General features: G+C 31.1%; 9 protein-coding genes and 1 long non-coding RNA gene across 11 annotated transcripts in view; 4 read left to right on the top strand and 6 right to left on the bottom strand.

The window, feature by feature from the left end:
• The window catches only part of LOC132909360 (endoribonuclease CG2145-like), a 290,224-nt gene that overhangs the window by 24,726 nt on the left and 245,548 nt on the right, over positions 1-19,950 (bottom strand). The gene's annotated exons all lie outside the window — the stretch shown is intronic.
• LOC132909380 (glyoxalase domain-containing protein 4) overlaps positions 1-19,950 on the bottom strand; it is a 73,247-nt gene that overhangs the window by 21,376 nt on the left and 31,921 nt on the right. The window lies entirely within an intron of this gene.
• Positions 390-3,842, bottom strand: LOC132909363 (uncharacterized). Of its 2 annotated transcripts, none has more exons than XM_060964156.1 (6): positions 3,325-3,842; positions 2,695-2,970; positions 1,596-2,612; positions 966-1,367; positions 751-894; positions 390-684 (listed from the first exon to the last, which is right to left on the bottom strand). In XM_060964156.1, the coding sequence occupies exons 1-6, from the start codon at positions 3,397-3,399 to the stop codon at positions 460-462; spliced, it is 2,139 nt and encodes a 712-aa protein (XP_060820139.1). In that variant the 5' UTR covers positions 3,400-3,842; the 3' UTR covers positions 390-459. The 2 variants fall into 2 exon arrangements, with proteins under 2 accessions (XP_060820139.1, XP_060820138.1); XM_060964155.1 differs by having other exon boundaries at positions 397-684; positions 2,695-2,929.
• Positions 3,967-6,388, top strand: LOC132909388 (potassium/sodium hyperpolarization-activated cyclic nucleotide-gated channel 1-like). The gene is made up of 9 exons (XM_060964192.1): positions 3,967-4,017; positions 4,147-4,385; positions 4,469-4,684; positions 4,782-4,944; positions 5,014-5,147; positions 5,209-5,396; positions 5,460-5,665; positions 5,796-6,005; positions 6,089-6,388. The coding sequence occupies exons 1-9, from the start codon at positions 3,967-3,969 to the stop codon at positions 6,374-6,376; spliced, it is 1,695 nt and encodes a 564-aa protein (XP_060820175.1). The 3' UTR covers positions 6,377-6,388.
• On the bottom strand, positions 6,429-8,613 carry LOC132909378 (uncharacterized). The gene has a single exon (XM_060964180.1). It carries the CDS (start codon positions 7,655-7,657, stop codon positions 6,566-6,568), a length of 1,092 nt encoding a protein of 363 aa, XP_060820163.1. The 5' UTR covers positions 7,658-8,613; the 3' UTR covers positions 6,429-6,565.
• LOC132909381 (ninjurin-A-like) lies at positions 9,536-10,867 on the top strand. The gene has a single exon (XM_060964184.1). It carries the CDS (start codon positions 9,536-9,538, stop codon positions 10,244-10,246), a length of 711 nt encoding a protein of 236 aa, XP_060820167.1. The 3' UTR covers positions 10,247-10,867.
• On the bottom strand, positions 10,334-12,023 carry LOC132909376 (tubulin epsilon and delta complex protein 1-like). The gene is made up of 5 exons (XM_060964178.1): positions 11,679-12,023; positions 11,491-11,575; positions 11,205-11,416; positions 10,793-11,134; positions 10,334-10,712 (listed from the first exon to the last, which is right to left on the bottom strand). The coding sequence occupies exons 1-5, from the start codon at positions 11,796-11,798 to the stop codon at positions 10,362-10,364; spliced, it is 1,110 nt and encodes a 369-aa protein (XP_060820161.1). The 5' UTR covers positions 11,799-12,023; the 3' UTR covers positions 10,334-10,361.
• On the top strand, positions 12,685-16,369 carry LOC132909382 (protein spaetzle-like). Its single transcript, XM_060964185.1, has 6 exons — positions 12,685-13,119; positions 14,624-14,696; positions 14,882-15,051; positions 15,136-15,192; positions 15,316-15,419; positions 15,532-16,369. Exons 1-6 carry the CDS (start codon positions 13,066-13,068, stop codon positions 15,776-15,778), a joined length of 705 nt encoding a protein of 234 aa, XP_060820168.1. The 5' UTR covers positions 12,685-13,065; the 3' UTR covers positions 15,779-16,369.
• Positions 13,140-14,294, top strand: LOC132909393 (uncharacterized). Its single transcript, XR_009658534.1, has 2 exons — positions 13,140-13,693; positions 13,733-14,294. It is a non-coding gene; the product is annotated as an uncharacterized LOC132909393 (long non-coding RNA).
• LOC132909387 (CDC42 small effector protein homolog) lies at positions 15,903-18,944 on the bottom strand. The gene is made up of 4 exons (XM_060964191.1): positions 18,645-18,944; positions 18,397-18,510; positions 17,740-18,022; positions 15,903-17,663 (listed from the first exon to the last, which is right to left on the bottom strand). The coding sequence occupies exons 3-4, from the start codon at positions 17,992-17,994 to the stop codon at positions 17,655-17,657; spliced, it is 264 nt and encodes an 87-aa protein (XP_060820174.1). The 5' UTR covers positions 17,995-18,022; positions 18,397-18,510; positions 18,645-18,944; the 3' UTR covers positions 15,903-17,654.

The raw sequence follows: 19,950 nt of genomic DNA, 5'->3' as shown, positions 1-19,950 counted from the left end.
TCTTTAAATTATATTTTAGCCGATTTATTTCACTTAATTAAAATCGCGTTATCACTCAATATTTCATAAATATGCATATTTGCTTAAATTAAATTTTATATTAAATGATGAATATGCCGAATATATTAAAATTATTCGATTTTTAAGACTGTATACATCTCTCTAAAAAAGCTTTAAAATCGTTATCAGATATTTGACATAATATATACTAAAATTTCTTCATATTATTATATGTACAGAATTAAAAATTTCTACGCAAATACTTGAAAATATTTAAAAATTTGCGTACGTATAATGTCAAACATAAGCATAATCTTTATGCAAATGTTCGAATAAAAAATATAATCTATTCATTTTTCATTTCTATCACATAATATATTTATAGTCAGCTTTTAAAATAATACTTCAGTTTTCCCTTGCCCTGTCCTTAAAATGCGAAAGAAGGTATTGAAACCGGCTCTATGGCAAAGATGATAATGATGGTAAAGACAGAGCCGGTGGTGATAATATATCATTTTCTCCTGAAGCAATATCTGCATGCTCATGGCAATCGACATATAAATGTGTTAAGCTTTCAAGACCTGCCACTGACATCCCCCGGCAATAACGTGTATCTAGGTAATGTAGACTTTTGCAATACAATTTAATAGAGTCGAGAGTATGATCCGTGAGTTGTGAACATCCCTGCAAAAGAAAGGCACCAGTGTAAGGTTTAAAAATACAGAAGTTAATTTTTAATTATAAAAATACCTGTATGAGAAGTCGTTTTAATCTGTGCAATCTCTGTACAAGATATGATATACCAATATCCGATATATTGTAACAGCGGTTCAGATTTAAGTATTCGATTGCTGGATTATTTTTTGATAAATAATCCAATCCAATGTCTGTAACCTGTAACAAAAGGTATGATTTATTATAAATATAAATATTTTTAATATATTATTTGATTGATTTACACCCACTTGTTGACACTGGCTTAGATTTAAGATCTTTAATTCTGGAAAAGCGAATGCGTGTTTTAAACTGACATCAGTAATTCTGTTGCACCCAGAAAGATCGAGTTCTTGAAGGCATTTAAGTCTGATCAAAGAGTATCCGGAAAACGAATTTAAAGGTTTAGATACGTTTTCGCAAAGCTTCATGATTTCTCGTTTTCGATCTGCATCGCGTACTATCTCTTCTTCAGCCTTTGACCGTAAACTGATTCTTAATCTGGATTTTGTAAATTCTGGATTATGTGCAACTTGTATTTTTTCGACATATTTGTGGTTACCAGTACCCATACCCGTTAAGCCAGCATCACTGACCTCATCGCAATGGCTTATATTTAATGTTTGCAAATGTACAAGCTCCTTGAATATCATCTATAAAAGATAAACTTACTTTTATATGCAGCATCATCGCTGGTACAAAAATTTATGATTTACAGAGACTCTCTTAAGTTTTAGTAATTCCTGAAAATTCAGGAAAATAATCAGCATAAAATTTATCAGAGATTATTATTTGTCTTTTTCTTATGAATAATACCCTTTTTATAAATCTCCTATGATATTAAATTACAAAATGACGATAATGAATTGATCTATACGTACCTGTATTGTTTTATCGGTAACGCCACTAAAACAATAGCTAAGTTCAAGTTGCCTTAAATTAGGAAAAAATTTGGATATGCATTCAACTGATTCTTCATGAATACGCAGTGCATTTGCTGATAGTATTCGCATATTCTCTTTTCTCATCTTTTCTTCTGTTCTTTTCTGAACACAATTCTTTTCTGGAGGAGCAAAATTGATATTTCCATCAATATTTTGATCCATATTATTGTCATCTATTATATTATAACCAGAGCAAAGTCCACGAGTAATAGAATTATCGGTAAGTTGTTCGTCTTCCGAAATATTGAGTTCTTTTAAATGTTGTAATAACTGAATATACTTTATACCAATATCGGTTACTGCACGGCACCGTTTTATTCTAAGTATTTCTAACTTTGTCAAATTTTTGCAAATACAGAGTAAACTGTCATCTGCGATACGCACGCTAAAGCTAATATCAAGGACTTTTAAACAAGTCTGATAATGTGTCATTCCTCTAATGCTGTCATTAGATAACTGATCACATCCTTGTAATATTAGAGACTCTAATCTCAGATTTTGTAGACCTGATAATATAGCTAAAGCAGATGGATCAATCAAAGTATAGCTAAAATTCAAATGCTTCAGTTTATAAGCTTGTTGTCTAATATAGTATAATGCATTTATAAAAGTCAGCGTTGATTTTGAAGCATATGGGAAGCATATGGGTTGGGAAAATTTTTTATACAGTCCATAATGAAAGGTCATCTGACAGCCCATAAGGCTTAAAGATTCCAAATTTGGACAAATGGCAACTAATCTATTAAAAAGTGCATCACTTAAGAAACGGTTATATCCAAGGCTAAGTTCATAGACATTTTTAAATGTTTCTGAGAGTTCCTTTATGTCATTCTCATCTTCTAAAAGTCTACCAGACATTAGAGACTCTCTGCAACCATTAATACGCAATATTCTCAAAGACTTGCAGCATTTAAAAATTTCTACCAATGTTTTTTCACTTAGATCACAGCACAACTGAAAATTAAAATATGGTATTAGGAAAATATATTCTCATTTCACAAATGTAATACTTAATAATAAGTTAAAATAATTTTACCAGTACTAGACTTTTCATATGAGGTCCATATTGATCCCAAATTGCCATATTCCTCTTTAATTCTACTTCTCTAAAAACAAAGTTGTAAAATGGTCTTGTAGAATGCTGTAAAAGCTCTATCACTTCATTTAAATTGTCTGCACGTGGTCGACCAAGTACCAATTCTACTTCATCTAAAAACTTCATAGCAAGAGATGCTTCATGCCACGTTCGATTAACTAATCCTGCTGCCATCCTGTCAGATGTAGACAAGTATGATAATATGTGTATAATCGCCTAAAATTAAAATAAATCTACTCAATAAATTTAATTAGATCAATCAAAAAACATGAAGTTCAAAAAGTAAAAGATGTCTTATCATATTATATATTTATTATCTCTTAATTGAAGTATAACAAATATAGAAAGCAAGTATACAAATATAAAAGTATTTAAATAAAGTGAATCTTTTACATAAACTATTAGTAAAATTTTTCGAAAATAAACGTTTTTATCTAGGTTATCATAAATCTTTTATTTTGTACAAACAGTCACTATGTAAAGAGCAAAAAGTAAATGACGTAACGTTTAAACGAAAAATTCTGTTTCCTAAATAGCAGCTTCGAATGCGGAAGATAATAAGAAACTTACATCTATAGGCAATTGAAAATTATCCGTTTCTGACATGTTACTCATATGATTTTTGCTGTCAGACATTATCGCCATAACAAAAACTGTTAATAAGATAACGTGTCGAAGTATCTCGTTTCAACGAATGCTATACCTATCCGGAAATCTGGATTTTAACACTTAGCCAACCGAGCCCGTTGGGTTGGCTAAGTGTTAATTTGCCGTTTTATGTTAAATATATCGTGTAACAATCAAATCATTTCTCAAGTGTGTTACAGCTGTTTTGGCGATAGTCACGTGCTTTTCTAACATCACGCAATAGATATAACAGTCCTAATTTGTCATATAATACATAATATTTATTATAAAACCGACTAGACACTCTTCATCCTTAATTTTGCTTTGATAGCATTGTTATACAATTTTGCGTTCAATCGACCGAATCTAGATATTATACAAGTAAACTACATTTTTCTATCTGTATACTCATTCTGATATTTTTGTAATATAATATTTAATAAAGATAGCGTATTTTTAGATTAAAATATTCACTAATTTCTTTTGATCAATAAGAAGTTTGTAGTTGCGTAACGTATGTAGAAATCATTTCGTTTCACCGTTGACAACATATCTACTGATCTGTCAAAACAACAAATCAGCTGGATGGATTTAATGGCATATGTGCCCCACTTTGCGGAAGCGCCGAGTGTGGAGGTAAATTGATCACTTTAGTAGTCCTTGAGTAACATAATTCAATCACTAATATGACTCTACAAACACAACGCTTCAAATCTATCATTCACTAATATAATACACAACCATCTAATTTTTGACATTAAATAGCGCGCGCCGGTTATTCAACATATCTGCGAGCAACCGCAAGAAGAAGATGAAATAAAGAATATTATAAAAGGAAACCGGATTTGGAATAAATTGAATCGTTGGTTTTTAAAATTACGTATTTTATCTAGGAGACATCCCTTAACTCGCTGGTGCCTTAAAAGTACAACCGCAGTGAATTATGAGATTTCAAGACACCTAAAATCACATCGTTACATGATACATCCTTTTAGTTTATTCAGGTTGTCTTTAAATTCTTTTTTTTTTTTTTTTTTTTTTTTTTTGATAGTTTATATGTATATATTAATGCTCCTAATTTTCATAGGATTGTTTGGGAATCGTTAATGATTGTATTTACATTTGTGGCTCTTTTGGTTACTCCAGTGTCCATCACGTTTTTCTTTGGCAGACATACTAACTGGCACGTGATTAACGACACGATGAATATAGTGTTTCTCTGCGATATTGTAATGTGGTTCTTTACTGGATACTATGATTATCGAACGAAAGTCACTGTCCTTGACCCTGTGATAGTAGCGCGGTACTTCCATTTCTAGATGATACTGCTAATCGAACGATGCTATACATTACCACTAATCAATTTTTTTATCAGTAATCTCAATATATTTTTTATATAGGAAATACTTGCAGAGCTATTTCTTTATAGACATCTTGACTGTATTACCTATAGGACTTATTGATTATATTATACCTAACTCGATGTGGTATTGTACTACATTAAACATGATGAAGATATTGAGAGTCCGCAATATCATTGTTTATTTTAGTAGAGTACGCGATGTTAGTACATAGTTCGCATTGAAGATCGCGACGAAAGAATAACTGATTAGAATGATTTCGTAATTTCAGGTGTATAGAATAAGTTTTCAATTGCATAAAATTCTAGAGTCGTGCACGGTCGTGATAATATGCATTCATTGGGCTGCTTGTCTACAATATTATGTCCCCATATCTGTAGATACATTAGGCACTTTAAGCAATAAGTTAGTATTTGCAATACAATAATTTTATATTTTTTTTTATCAATTCTGAGTTTATATTCAGCTCTTGGATCAAGTCATCACATTTTGTAATTAAACAAACGAAAGTACAAAAATATCTCGTGTGCCTGCATCGTTCGATTGTCGCTTGTGCTCGCTCTGCTCACTATTTGGATATGAAAACGCAAGAAGATATTATACTAAACTTGATCCTAACGATCATCGGATTCCTTGGTAACGTATTTTTATTAAGTAAGTATCTCCTATATCAGGTGCTATCTTTAGATTTACAAATTGTAACTACATTTCTTGTAGCGCAATTCTCTCAACTAATGACAACGTTCAACATAACTATTAAACGTCACCTGAAAATAATACAGCAGTTACAGGAGTACATGCGATACAAGGAGCTTCCACATGCCCTACAACGTCGGCTATTAACTTTCTACCATTACCGCAACAGAAAGAGCTTCGAAAGGAATAAGAAAATAATAAATGAAGTTTCGCCATATTTACGAGAGGTTCATCCATCCTAACAATACTTCGATAAAATTATTTAGAATCAATAATTCTTCTTAATATTCTATATATATAGAAAAGAGAATATATACATATAATCAGATACTTTAATAATAAAAATTTATCCTCCAGGAACTCGTACTGCATAATTATTTGAGACTGATTAATAGCGTAGAATTATTCAAGCATCTACCGGAAACTGTAATCGTACAGTTAACGAGTTCATTACACTCCGAGATCTATATGACTGGCGATGAAATCGTCAAAGCTGGTACCCGCGGTGAAGCTTTGTATTTCATTTCATCTGGTACCGTAGCGGTTTACACTGTCGTGGGAAAAGAAGTAACATTAACATTATCGTAGTTCTTTATCGACTATTACTTATCTTTTTCTCACACTTTTTGTTTGTTATGTGAAACATAAAGGTTTGTCACTTGGAAGACGGAAGTTATTTCGGAGAGATCGCTCTGGTGATGGACACCGAGCATAGAATAGCAACTGTAGTTGCGGTGGAAACTTGTGAAATCTTTGTACTATATCGCCACGACTTTCAGAGATTCATATCACCATATCCTGATCTCTTGAACCGGCTGCAAAATGTTGCTCTTGAACACTTAAACGAAAGCCTTCTTTTGAACTCGACGCAGGATTTAGGAATTTCTACCACGCCGCAATATATTAATATAAGTAGCATAAAAAGCAGAAGAATGTAGTTACAAGTAAAAGTTAGATATCCATCCCATGATTCAAATATTAAAATCCAGATTGACATGTTTAAATTTTACTTTCAATTTTCATTTTAATTTATTACATATGTTTTTAAATACTTCACGTAACATAAATATTCTCTTTTTTTTTAACAGAATAAAATAGAAAATTCGTCATAATTCACCTTATATAAATTAACAACGATAAATTCTTCGTCTGTACGGATTCCTATACGACTGTTGATAAACCGACATGAGTCTCCAATGTTCTGGAAAATCGGCGTCTCTACATCCATTAACAACACTAAATGGAGGAGCTAAAGTATCGATGCAAGAAGACTTTCTAACAAAAGGCGTTTTTAGTTTTGATACCGCTGTCTTGCTTCTGCATTTTTGTTGATTGTTTTCAGCCTTTTCAGTACCCAATGCCAATCCAACGGCTGATTTAATCAATCTAGGATCTTCGCGTGTATTTCTAGTCTGGTCTTTGCAGGCAACACACTTCCTTAAATATCCTGCTGTTGGTCGTTCATCAACTTGAACCTGCTTTGAAATTTTTATTCCATTCAAGCCATTACAAAGACTATCACTGCAGCATTTCACACTTTTATAATCCCCTTTTTTATTTCCGTCTTTTGAGCAATCTGAATCTCCCTCTAATTTACAATGATATCGACTGCAAGTACAACCTTTCTCGTTTCTCGAAATTCTAGAATGAGCGGTGGGTCTAGAAGTATGTTGGACAAGAGAAAATATAGCTGGCGCGAGTCCACCTTCTGAGCCATCGATATGAGTAGATCTAGATGGTTCATAAACTGGATTTATTGGAGTTTCCCAACAAATAGCTAGATCCATCTTCGTCTTGGGCTCCTTGCAGCCTAAAACTGGTCCATGATGCTTAGTCAAGCTCATAAAACGATCTTCGACTTCATGCTTACAACATTCACAGCATTTCTTCGACGAAATTCCATTACAGCATTCTTCTGGTTTTACATCTTTGAAAACGGAATCGTTGACTTTATCAGGAAGGGGTTGGTGTTCCAAATTCTCTGCATGAAGCTTCTTCGCTATAGCAAATTGATCGTAACAGGCTAATCGGTTCTCTGGCAGTGGTTCTGGAATATCTTCCTTAACGCATCTTTTTCTGGAAGCGTTTGACACATTCTTGTTCAATGAAGATATTCTTAAATTTCCCGAAACGTATCGTGGCTGGCAACATGTGTGGGACTCGTTTTCCCAATTGATTAATTTTCCCGAACAGTGAGCGCAACACTTCTGAGTATTCATATTTATCGCTCTTCATTTCCTCGTTCTTTTCAGATAAATCAATCCATAAAAGATATACAAATGGAACGTAAGTTTTTAGACTGAAGATAAGTCCTACTAAATTATTTACTTGAAAAATATAAATAAAATGTTTCTTGAATTTTTTGTTAGATTTTGAAAATCTGATTTGCCAAGTGTATATCTACCACTTCCCGTGTCCAGCTTGAACCAATGACTGTAGGAATGCTACTTCCTACCTGAGAGTTAACGACGATGGTTGTTTGCTTGACAACGTGATAGCTCGATAATCACGATGCTCTACATATATAGTTATACGAAGCTAATCTTAGGTCCGAATAATTTTAGAATTTATAGAATATCTCGAGAATGAATCTTTGAATCGGAGACAGGTTTAAAGATAATTAAGAAATTATTCAATTATATTATCTAATTACGATTTCTAGACATGAAACTATTTAAGTATTTTAAGCTTAAGATGCCCTAATAATTGTCTATGTTGATTCTCGGAAACACGACAATCGTATAAATAGATTATTTTACATAAAATAAAACGTCTGAGTCGTCTGTATGTTAGATGGATAAACGCGACCAGAAAAGTTCCTCAAATCGTCTGCAATTCCTCGTATCGTTGAACAATGCAGATGCGTACGTGTCTCTTAACAAATTCGTTGTGCTTCGGATCGGGAATCACCCGTTACGACGGGGAAATACGGTGAATCTGTTTTATATCGTTCATTACCCAGGATTACTGATTTGGAACTTTATCGTTCGTTTCTGCGTACATCAAATATCATTCTTTTTCGAAGAAATCAGCGAACATGAAAATATAATTTGAAAACTTGTTTTCATACGTATTTTTAAAATAGGATCCACGTACATTACTAACTTGAAATAATAAAGTTTGCATTATTGCTAGGATATTGTTAGAATTTTGTTTACATTTTACATTCTCGTGTTTCTCTGACTTAGCAGACAAAATTTACATATTATTTATAGCCGCACATCGATGATCTCGTAAGATCCCATTGGAGCAATGCCATTCCCCTTCTACTGCAGAAGTCTTGACATAAAGCGTCAGAACGAGTCTTTAAATGTGGCTAGAAAACACGTGGTAGTTGCAGTTTACATGTAGACTCTAAACTACTTCTTTTTACTCGTCTATACCTAAATTGTTTAAAAAAGAAATTTAATATGGTCAAAAAAATAACTACATGTGATATATTGTAGAAGCATATTGAAACTTAGTTATTTTCAATAAAAATAGAAGTGATTATTGATTTTATTCTACATTCAACTTACTTCTAAGAATTGTTTAAAGACTGTACATAGCGCAGGAAAGTGAATCGATCCAGCGTAAAGAAACAGTACAACTAAATGACGGGTATCAGTAAACAGTAGCCTTGAAACACAAATGGTAAATCCAAGGGAAATATGACGTATGACATTACAACAACGGACATGAATCAGCTTGTTCTCATCTAGTGAATGAACAGTAGCATTGTATTAAAACGTTTCAGCCAAGTTTAAAAGTGTTGTCAGTCGAAACCCTTGTGATACACGAGAACTTGTTATTTAAACGAAAGAAACGCAACGCGAGATACAAGTAACATACATCGTAGTGATATTCAAGAGAGGTAGATAATATAAGCCACAGACTCTTGTGCTTGCAATTCTAATTTGTGTCTGATTAATTTTTTCCTGCTATATTTTAAAAGAAAAGGACATTATTAGGAAACGAGGGAACCAAAAGGAAGAAGGTGCTTTTAAAACTTCCATAAGACTAGTTGGAGGTGATTATCTCTTCTCGTTGTTATTTGAAAAACGTTGAAGATATATTGACAGTGGTTGAACAAACGTATTATTTTCTACAAGTTAAATATGGATAAATCAAGAGATAAAAGTGATGAAATGATTATTTATATGGATAAGATTGGCGATAAAGAACGATTGACAGAACCATTGACTTATAAACCTTTTGCACCGAAGACTATATCGCGTTCCGATTCCATGCTCGAGACAGACAATACAAACAATCCACGACCGACGTCCGGTCCAGAAATCGATGACCTAGAACCGGAAGGAAGTTTTCCGATAGGATTTGAACCTCGAATAGGAATTGATGATGGTCTCCTGCCAAGTGAACCAGGGGTATCAGAAATCCCAAGAACTCCATTTTTACCACCGCCGTCTATGCCGCCTATTCAGCCGATACCTGACGTGAATATCTATCAGCACAAGAAAACGCTCGCACAAGGAATGATGGATCTGGCTCTTTTGTCTGCTAATGCAAATCAGTTGCGTTATGTTTTACAAACTGACGGGGGGCATCCGTATTATTATCCATCACTGGTGCTAATAGGCAGCAGCCTAATTTTACAAATTGCAGTGGGAATAGGATTAATTTGGAATAGTAGATATGACGTTAATGATAATGCTCAAATGTGCAAGGCCAACCGGGCTAATAATTGGACAGTGATCGGTATATTTCTAGTAACAATTTTTAATGTCTTCATTTCGTCATTCGGCGTTGTTGATCAAGTATCAGTAATGCCTATAGTATCTAGAATTGATAGTGAAAGTGAAAATTAATGACGAATGACTGCGCGTATCATTATTTTATACCATAAATTTTATACCATAAATTTTATACCATAAATTTTATACCATAAATTTAAATGATAAAAAGGTATTGATTTTTATTTTACTATAAAAATGAAACTTCAACACAATGCGGGATTGACTGTAATATTTCTTTTAGTTTCTCAGAAAGTTCCTCTTTCCTTTTGTCTAAATCTTCTGTTCTTTTGGTCAGGTCACCAGAAATTTCCACTAGCCACCTTTCTATTTCTGTGTTATTATCTTGGACCTTTAATAAACGCGAAATGCAATTGGGTTCATAATCTTGAGAATTAATAGTTTCTTCTTTAGATGACAAAGTTTCAAGCTTTTCTTCAGTCACAGAACATAACAAAGAAATAAACTTTGAAACTTCATTCCAATCTATACCTCCAAAGCTGGTGTTCAGTGATTTATTATGTTCTTGAACTACTGTTACCTGTAATTTTTATTACTGGTATTGTATTCTATTTTATAAGATAAAATGCGTGAATATAATATCAAATTTCTTCTATTTACCATCCATTCAAAAAATATATGTTTCTTTTTAGACCATTTCATATGTATATCTAATAAACTAGCAATAGTTGATAATTCTTTTATATATTTTTTGTCTTCATTGGAAAGTGCATTTTTATTGGTAGTTGAGATACGTTTTACCAGTGCTGTCTCTGATACACTTAGATGTGGAAGACCACAAACTTTAACACTTGCAGTATGAATTTTGCTTATTAACTTAGTCTTCTCAGAAATTAGTTCAGATATCTCTTTTATATTATAATTTACTTTACCATTTAAGTACAATATATTATTTATCTGTGCACTGAATGTCTCTGGTATATTATACTGTGTTTCCTTCTTCTAAAAGATAATTAAGTTACAAATATACCTTTTACTTGATATTTTCATTTATTCATATTCAGTTAATTACCTGTACGCTATTCAACCGTGAACATTCTCTTCCTAGCACACTATTAGACAGATTTATGCGAGTGATAACACTTAGAATATCTTGTGTTCCAAGAAGCCATGCAAATGCTAATAATAATGGTCTGTTATTTTTACTACTCTCGCTTAAAGCATAAAACTCTATTGCAGGATATTGTAAATATGCAAAACACAATTTGGCAGCCCATATTGTATCTAAAAAAAAGATTAATCTTGTAAATACTAGCATCAATTAAAAAATTCTGAAAGAAAGAACTAATAAAATTTACCATATTTTTGAATATCAATTTTAATTTGTTTTTCTTTTACAGCATAATAGCTTAAGACATTCAGTGCTGTCCAAAACGTACTAGTCTAATACAGAAAAGATTATATATTAGAAATTCTTATTTCATGGATGTTAAAACGTATAGCGTTATACATAGAAAGGTTATGTGATATCGTGCATAATACTCACGACATTTTCTGCCGTGCTATTAAATTTTGCCAGCCTAAAATATTCAGGTTTCATCACGATGTTGATTGAGAAATTTAAATGCTGACATAATAGAGACAAAACACTCTTTATATCAGACATTATTGTAATTTAAATTGAGCTAATATTTCACGTGACAGACTTACTTGATTTCACGCGCATTTTTTATACTGTCAAACCGTTCCAAAAACCGTTTTACCTATTCAAATAAATCCAGTTTCAATGAAAGCTAATTCTCTTTGGTACATAGAATTCTAATATATCCTAAAATTTCGCCGTTATTTAAACGTTTCAGTAAAATTTCATGTTCTGCATTTACAATTCTCGAAATATGTACAGCTGCCATTATTTCCTAAAAGAAACAAAGAAAACGGTTTCCCAGGTATCGACAAATAGCAGGCCTTTTTGAAACTCAGCGGCAAATGCAAATACCTTCCGATTTAAGTTTAGACGATAATAAATATGAATAATAGAGATAGGTAGGCTCAGGTTAGAATACGGCATTTTCTTTTACACTAATAATTACTATTTCTTCTGGTTTACTTACATATACATGATTATTTTTCTTCCGAAGTTTCTTATCCTTTACTTATTTCTAAACCATTTATATTTATATTTATTCTGATTAATTCTTCAAGTACTATCAAAACTTGCATGTATACAGCAAAATCTCAGTAGTACTGTTTATTAGCGACAGATATCTTATTTTAATGAAAAGTAAAAAGAGAAAATCAATATTAACATTAAAACAAAGATATTAATTTAGCGCACAATAAGAATGAAAGCATACAATATGAAAGAAATGAAATATAAAAAAAAATATATATGAAAAATATTATGCACAAATAAAATTATAGGCGAAGAAAATTATACATAACCAAAATTAAATGTTATACAGACAAGGAAGATATTATTTTCGCGCATAATATCCATGCAAACAGTATAACGAATTGTTATACGTTAATACATAAAATAAATTTACTATTGTCTGCTTGTGACAAAACGGATTGTATACCTGATGTTATTGTTATACAAGGATCTGTGATGCATCGTAGATATCTCTTGTCCCATTACCTGGAGTACTAATTGTAAAGAACTACAATTAGAAGCCGTTGCCGTGACCGTGACTAAAACTCTACCTGGTACGCAAGGAACAGGTCAATTGTGTACGATCAGTCGAACATATAAGATCGCCGAGTAATCAGCCGAAGTTTCAGTCTTGTCGTCGAAGTCGCCGTAGACGCGTGTGATCTTTGCCCTACGAACAGTTACCGAACAGAATTAATAAACAAATACAGTGTTTCTAAATATTTTCCGAATAAAACAGTGTGAATTTTGTGACTTATTAAATATTATAAGTATTAGAAAGATGACTTCGAAAATCATCATATTCATTGAACTGTGTTTTTTAATAATGCTAATGGTAAGAAATCCGTTTTTTCTTTAGATAAATGTATAATTTGATAGAAATTTGGATACAGCTTTGAGTAATTCAGATTATCTAAATATTAAGACCAAAATTATTATTCACGGGTATTTCGTTGCTGCGAACTACTTGTTGAAACTATAACTGATCTCATTTTGTAAACGATGGATGTTCAGTTTTAATTTTCCTTTCGTTGTTAGTAGAATTAAATTATGCTGTAAATAATAATCCATCCGCAATATTTAAAAGAAATTATTTAGTCAGAAAAAAGTTACTGTGAGATAAATCAAAATGTAATCATCTTGTGTAGAAATATTTTTTTCTGAATGTTAAATTCGTTGTAAAACAACATTTGAAATTAACGTTTACCATATTTACGTAATTCTCGATTTGTTGTCGTGTAACAGAATCTTAGTAGTCAGGATAAATTTAGATCAAGTCAAATTATATCAGCCTTCTGTTACTTCTGAGCTGATGAACTGTGATAAAAGAATATCTTTCTAAGAAATATATCTCTTTATCTTTATTTAATATTTAGTATATCTAAAAGTATAGATAAAATAAGTTATAAGTATAACTAAAGTATAAGTATAAATTAAGTTAGCTATAGAGAATGAGATTAGAGATAAAGATGTAAAGACATTAATTTTAATTTTTATATATTTGTCATAAATATTTAACATCTTTTTAATTCGACGTTTACAATTTACGAAATTTAATAACATATTATTTGTTATAGGAGAAATATATTTTCTTACCATTCAACACTTATTTCTTAAATATAATAAATTATTATATTTCTTGGTGCCTGTTTAAAAATAATCCATGCCGAATAAACTGGTGAATACCGGTATAAAAATAAATATTAATTTAGCAAAATGAATTCTTAACATTGTCGGTGTATTTTTTAATTTTTCGAGGTTTCGTTATTATTGAAAGTTCAAGTTCATCAAAAGTATCAATCCTGCTATTGCTCATTCATTTATGAAACTACATCTTTTATCTCTTTTTTTCATTTCTTTAGATGTTGTCACTTTATTGATGTAATTTGCATCGGGTCTGTGAAAGCCTTTACATAAATTCTATGCATATTGAGAAATATATAGTCGAAGCATTATTGATTACGACTCATTTATTCTATCTTGAAGTGTCTTATTTAATAAGGAAAGAACGCGAAGATACAAAAGCTAAAATAAAAATAAATAAAGAGATAGAGTAATCTACAAGGAAAAGATTGTCTTATTCCTGGAATTCGTTAATCAAACATAAGAGTAAATAAATGTTTATATGGTTAACATTGATAAAAATAATAATATAATAAGTAATACTATTTTAAGAAATAATGGAACTTTTAAGAGCATAACATTTTTTCGATAAGGCATTTATCACGATGCGTCTGTAATTTCGATTAATTTTACTAAAACACGCAATACTTATATTATTTTTAGAAGATGATTGTTGAACTTAACTATCTCTTTACATTTATTATTACTTTTTACAGATGCCACAAAATATTTCCATGCAATCAAGAGGCATTTACCAAAGTACTCTTAAATTGGCAAATCGACACAAAGGTATGATTGTAAATCATAATTGGCGACAATTTTAAAATAATGACTTTTGAGAAAGATGTTAAAAAGCGTGTATATACTCAAAGCATAAAGTATTCATCCAGTAGTCAATCATATTATTATAATTGAAGAAATTAATGTTTAATCTTTATTAAATTATATTTTTTATATTTTATTAAATCAATAAGGTGGCATGTTATTAGAAGATACAATCATATTTCCTGGAGAAATGAGACACGTGCCCCCCGTTTGTAAAGGATCCACCTATTGTGAGAATGTAGACTCTTATCCCGAAGATATAGTAAATAGGGCGCTTCGAATAAACGAAAGCATTAAATATCTTTCTAGTGTAGATGGAGTAAGTACAATGCAATATTTTTCGACACTCAAAGACCTTTTAAACAATTTTTGAACTGTTGTAACAAATTTTGTACAATTTTAGGTTGATATAGGACAGAGGCTCATGCCAACCAATGAACTATCCCTTTGCGTAGCTGATGTAAGTATTTATATATAAACAATAAAAAATATGTCTTTTTTTGTTATAAAAATGAATATAATACAATTAGATATAAAAATGGTAAATTCATTTTTATTATTTCTAATTTCATTACTATTTAAGGAGCAAATTATATATCCTCAATCAGCGGAGAACAAAGACAATGAATGGAAATTCATCGCGAATCAAAAAAATTTCAAACAGGGCATACGGATTGAGAAGTGTAGGTAAGTACACTGTGAAATATCACAACAGAATTATTTTCTACAATTTTCTAAAAGATATACAAATGTTATATTTTACAAAAAAATAGTATAAGTATTTTTGTATGGTTTACAGAACGGAGGGCGCCAGCTGTAGCGTGATAAGTGGACTTGCTGCAGGTTACGAAACAAGTTGCAAGCAAAAATTCATTTTTAGAGAATTGTTATCGATATCGGAAAACGGTAGTGTTGCTCCAGATATTTTTCGATTCCCAGCGAGTTGTTGCTGTTTTGCAACACTCACTGGAAATATACTTACAAGAATGGGTATAGGACAGCAAAGTCAAATTACATCTACTACAGCACCTATTAAAAATAGATGAATAAATTGAAAAATATTTTACTGTACAATTTTTATATAATATGCATAGATATATGAATACATATACATGTATATATGTATATATATATGTATGGATATGTAATGAAAATATAAAACAACTCATGTAAGTTAAGTTTATCAGCTTATTATTAGTTGTTGAATCTAAACTTATAAGAAATTAAAATACTCGTAGGCATTTTTCCGATTATCCATATTTTATGGATATTCGAAAACTAATTTAAAAGAACAGTGTATTGATATATGTACATATCTAAACATTTACAGTACAATTTATCTCAATGTGTTTATACTTCCTTTCTTATAATTATACATTTTTTTACGATTGCAAACAGTTTTGTAGTAGAAATGAAATGACTTTATATCATGTGATACTATTTGATATATTAGTGACATCGATAATGTGATTCTTAGTTTAAGAATATTGTTTCTTGTGTACTTGTTCACCAGTTATATCCTACATAAAACAAAGATTATAATGTTTATATTTGTTATGAAAAATATGTAATACAAAGAAAGTGAAACAATATACTCCGCAAAAACATATGGAATATATATGTATATTTACATCCAAGCGATCCACTTTGTTCTAATTTGTCAATACGCGAGTTTATTCTTACACATTAAATACAGTACTTACAATTTTATTCTATTCCTTATTTTTTCGCAAAATTTTCTACAAGTGATCCAATGTTTATACATTATGGAACATTCTTTTTATCTAAATTTCGAAGGCATAAATAATTTGTGATGCACAGAGGATAAAGATGTATTCAAGAAATTACATGTACGTTTAAATTAAGAATATTTTTCTGAGTCATCCAGCAAATTTATAGATCTACATTGGTCACTAAGAGAATTTCTTTAATACCCCCTGTTTCCTTTTCTTTCACATGGTCCATGGTTATATCCTCGAGAGATCACAATTTGTAATTTTAAAATATAACAAACAATGATTAGCATAATTCATGAGGTTTAATAGAATGGTTATAGACTAGGCAAATACATATAAATCATTTTCTCAATTTTTGACACATCTACGTTCCGAAAATTACCTAATATAGGTTTATACACCCTATTCAAGGATGAATACAGAAGTAGGAAAAATGGGCCGTGCTTTGCGAACATGAACGTTCACCATATATACGCTAAAAATATCTATCGATTAGTCAGCACAGGTGAGCTATGCAGAATACATTCTTTTCTTTTTACAAAAACACTACCTAGTAACACGGAGTACTTACATTCACACTTGCAATTATAAGAACAGTATCTAATACTTATTAACGAGAAATCTACTACTATAAAAGTTCTTCTCATATCCAAAAAAAAAAAAAAAACAAGTAAATATGATTAACATGTCATATAACAGTTATTATGTTATTACATTACCATTTACATTAACAAACATCGATTTTCTTTTAATGGAAGTATAATTGTAAGTAAAAAATGCACCTGGAAGAAGTTGTGTACAATATGGCAGTTTCTGTTTCTATTAGGTATCCAGTCTTTACTATGTATAAAATTGGAGATTCAAATAGTATGAAAGTCAAATACTTATTTACAATTAAAATGCTAATTTCAATTGCGAAATTATCTCTGCATGAGAGTAACTTTTAGTGTAATATACTTAAGATACATCAAAAAATAAAAATGATTTACATTGTGTGTTTACAAAGCTTTTGTTTGTGTTAATCTTAAACATATTCAAAGTACTTTCTTTGAGCATATTCTGAAAATACAATGTAACGGCATGTATGTCCTTCATATAAAGATCATAAATGTTAAAAATTAGTCATTTTTTTAGTTATGTCAGAAGATTATTTGCAGAACAATCTGAAACTGCTTTATAATTGTTTTCAACATGCCTGAAATGAAAATAATTGATACTTTGTTAAGAACTTATACTTTCTTATAATATTTTAATGCATATTCCTAATGTACCTTGACACTGTATGCATTGTCATAGCCTCCTTTCATTTGCATTTGTGCTTGAATATTTGACAATTGTGCATTGCTCATATCGAGATCTCCACTGCTAATATGTCCGGTATGCCTAAAGTTTGTAGGTACTCCTATCATGCTACGATCTATCCTTAACCTTTGATGTGACCTCTGTCTTCCATTCCGTGTCCTTGGTCCTTGTTGCATCAAACAACAGGTAAAGCATTGTACCCAAAGTTCTCCACTGCCAGCCATTGTTTGCTTCAATTACGTGCTTTGAAATCTAAGACATATTTTGAAAAATACAAATAAATATGTGTATTATAAATATATATGTGTATACATATAAAAATATACATTATGAATATGTAGTTAGCATATAAAAATTGTCTTATTGCATATATATAAACAATTATATATATATTTATATTTGAATAAGTCTGGAAACAAATAATTAACATTAAAATTATAAATTAAAATTTAGTTCAAATAATTATCAAACAACACAATGTAAAATTTAATTTCTGCTTTTTTCCAAAAATGGTTATTATTTGAAACAATTTTTATGAATCAAATTGATAAATTGTCTTTATCGTTATGTGAATGAGTCCAGACAAAAACGAAAAAGTATAATTAATAAGAAGTTCGTGCACTTACAAAGTCGTCAAGTAATCGTACCGTCGTTCGGTCTAACCTTCGTGATGGCTCGAGACTCAAAGGCAGAGAGAAGCAAAACAAACATTCCCTTTTGATCGATGAGTTTACATGTGTCTGCAAAGGACATTGAGGCTATTTGTATATTTATACGACATAAACATAAACCTCTATGGAACAATGCTAAGGATTTGCGTGAGGAATAAACATTTAACTCCGTGGGGGAACAAAGATTAACGAATAAGACGTACCGGTTTGTAAGATGTAGACTTTTGTATTAATTTCCACAAGGCACGTAGATCTGCGTCTTTCTTTCCACTTCTAATCAATTCATGGAACTATTCTAAGAGGATTGTTTTTCACTACATGTTTTATTAACATATTTCGAAGAGGACCTAACAGCAATTACTTTATCGGTCTTTTTTCTGAAATAATCCAAATGATGTTCAAAACAATTTCGGGTAGGTAAGATATAAAATAAGAATGTCAATATGATCAACGGTGGTATAGTGAATTATACTATACTACAGAGGAAATAAGAATGGTCACGCTTATGATTCTGGTTGTTCCCGGACTAGTGCTGCACCATACGGCCGAGTGTTGAGTTCAATTAAAGTTAGCATGCACAAGAACCTATACAATTAGGGATCTGCCCTGTTTGGTTGCAATTTAGCATATATAAGAACCTATGTATTTAAGCTTAAAGTTAGGGATCTGTTTTGTTTGGTTACACACTAGCATAGACAAGAACCTATTGAATTCCACGCTACAAGAACCTATTTAATTGTACAGTTTTACAAAAAAGTTCATATCTACTTTTCTATCCGAGGTAGACAAGTATGAAAATAACAAAATCATTACTACTCATAGCAATATTATATATATAAATACTTTATATAACAAATAGCCTAAAAATACCAAACTTCAATATTGTATAATTTTTTAACTAGTACAATGGATTTCTGGACTTCAAATTCTAATTCGAAAATATAATTATATGATATAACTCAAGATAAGAGAAGAAGATGTAACTCAATATAATTATATGAAGAAAGAAGAGTGTACTTTTAATCCTGCTTTATATATATCATCGTTCAAAGATATAGTAAACAATTAATTTCTCTTTCTTAGGAAACTTAGAATTAGTTTCATTATTGCGCGATTTTGTCATTCTGATACTTGTCTATCTCGGACAGAAAAATAGATATGAACTTTTCCGTAGAATCGTAAATTAAATAGGCTCTTGTAGCGTGGTACTCAATAGGTTCTTGTCTATGCTAATGTGCAACAAGTTAGGACAGATCCCTAACTTTATAGGTTCTTGTGCGTGGTAACTTTAGTTGAATTCAGCACATCGCCGCATGGTGCAGCACTAGTTCGGGGACGCCAGCTCCATAAGCGTGAGCATTCTCAATTCCTCTCTGATATGGCGTCACATTAGCGAGGTGCTACCATCTGTTGGACTCCGACTGAAATCAAGATGAAGTAATAGGAATATAGAACGTACAAGTAGGTATCAACACCGAGCGCGACAAGGAGAGAAATATTGTGCTAGAA

Source organism: Bombus pascuorum, chromosome 7 (assembly GCF_905332965.1).
Source record: "Bombus pascuorum chromosome 7, iyBomPasc1.1, whole genome shotgun sequence".
NCBI classification, from domain to species: Eukaryota; Metazoa; Arthropoda; class Insecta; order Hymenoptera; family Apidae; genus Bombus; species Bombus pascuorum.
This window is presented reverse-complemented; position numbering and strand designations above follow the sequence as displayed.

Excerpts from the sequence above, each read along its gene's own strand:
- LOC132909376 (XM_060964178.1), bottom strand. The coding sequence starts at position 11,798 with ATGTCTGATATAAAGAGTGTTTTGTCTCTATTATGTCAGCATTTAAAT. Across the intron at positions 11,576-11,678 it reads ATAGCACGGCAGAAAATGTC|ACTAGTACGTTTTGGACAGC; the intron begins GTGAGTATTATG and ends TTTCTGTATTAG. Across the intron at positions 11,417-11,490 it reads AATTGATATTCAAAAATATG|ATACAATATGGGCTGCCAAA; the intron begins GTAAATTTTATT and ends TCTTTTTTTTAG.
- LOC132909381 (XM_060964184.1), top strand. The coding sequence starts at position 9,536 with ATGGATAAATCAAGAGATAAAAGTGATGAAATGATTATTTATATGGAT.
- LOC132909382 (XM_060964185.1), top strand. The coding sequence starts at position 13,066 with ATGACTTCGAAAATCATCATATTCATTGAACTGTGTTTTTTAATAATG. Across the intron at positions 14,697-14,881 it reads ATTGGCAAATCGACACAAAG|GTGGCATGTTATTAGAAGAT; the intron begins GTATGATTGTAA and ends TAAATCAATAAG. Across the intron at positions 15,420-15,531 it reads ATACGGATTGAGAAGTGTAG|AACGGAGGGCGCCAGCTGTA; the intron begins GTAAGTACACTG and ends TATGGTTTACAG.
- LOC132909388 (XM_060964192.1), top strand. The coding sequence starts at position 3,967 with ATGGATTTAATGGCATATGTGCCCCACTTTGCGGAAGCGCCGAGTGTG. Across the intron at positions 4,685-4,781 it reads GACCCTGTGATAGTAGCGCG|GAAATACTTGCAGAGCTATT; the intron begins GTACTTCCATTT and ends TTTTTTATATAG. Across the intron at positions 5,397-5,459 it reads TGGTAACGTATTTTTATTAA|CGCAATTCTCTCAACTAATG; the intron begins GTAAGTATCTCC and ends CATTTCTTGTAG.
- LOC132909378 (XM_060964180.1), bottom strand. The coding sequence starts at position 7,657 with ATGAATACTCAGAAGTGTTGCGCTCACTGTTCGGGAAAATTAATCAAT.
- LOC132909363 (XM_060964156.1), bottom strand. The coding sequence starts at position 3,399 with ATGGCGATAATGTCTGACAGCAAAAATCATATGAGTAACATGTCAGAA. Across the intron at positions 2,971-3,324 it reads ATTTTCAATTGCCTATAGAT|GCGATTATACACATATTATC; the intron begins GTAAGTTTCTTA and ends TTTTAATTTTAG. Across the intron at positions 685-750 it reads TAAAACGACTTCTCATACAG|GGATGTTCACAACTCACGGA; the intron begins GTATTTTTATAA and ends TTTCTTTTGCAG.
- LOC132909387 (XM_060964191.1), bottom strand. The coding sequence starts at position 17,994 with ATGGCTGGCAGTGGAGAACTTTGGGTACAATGCTTTACCTGTTGTTTG.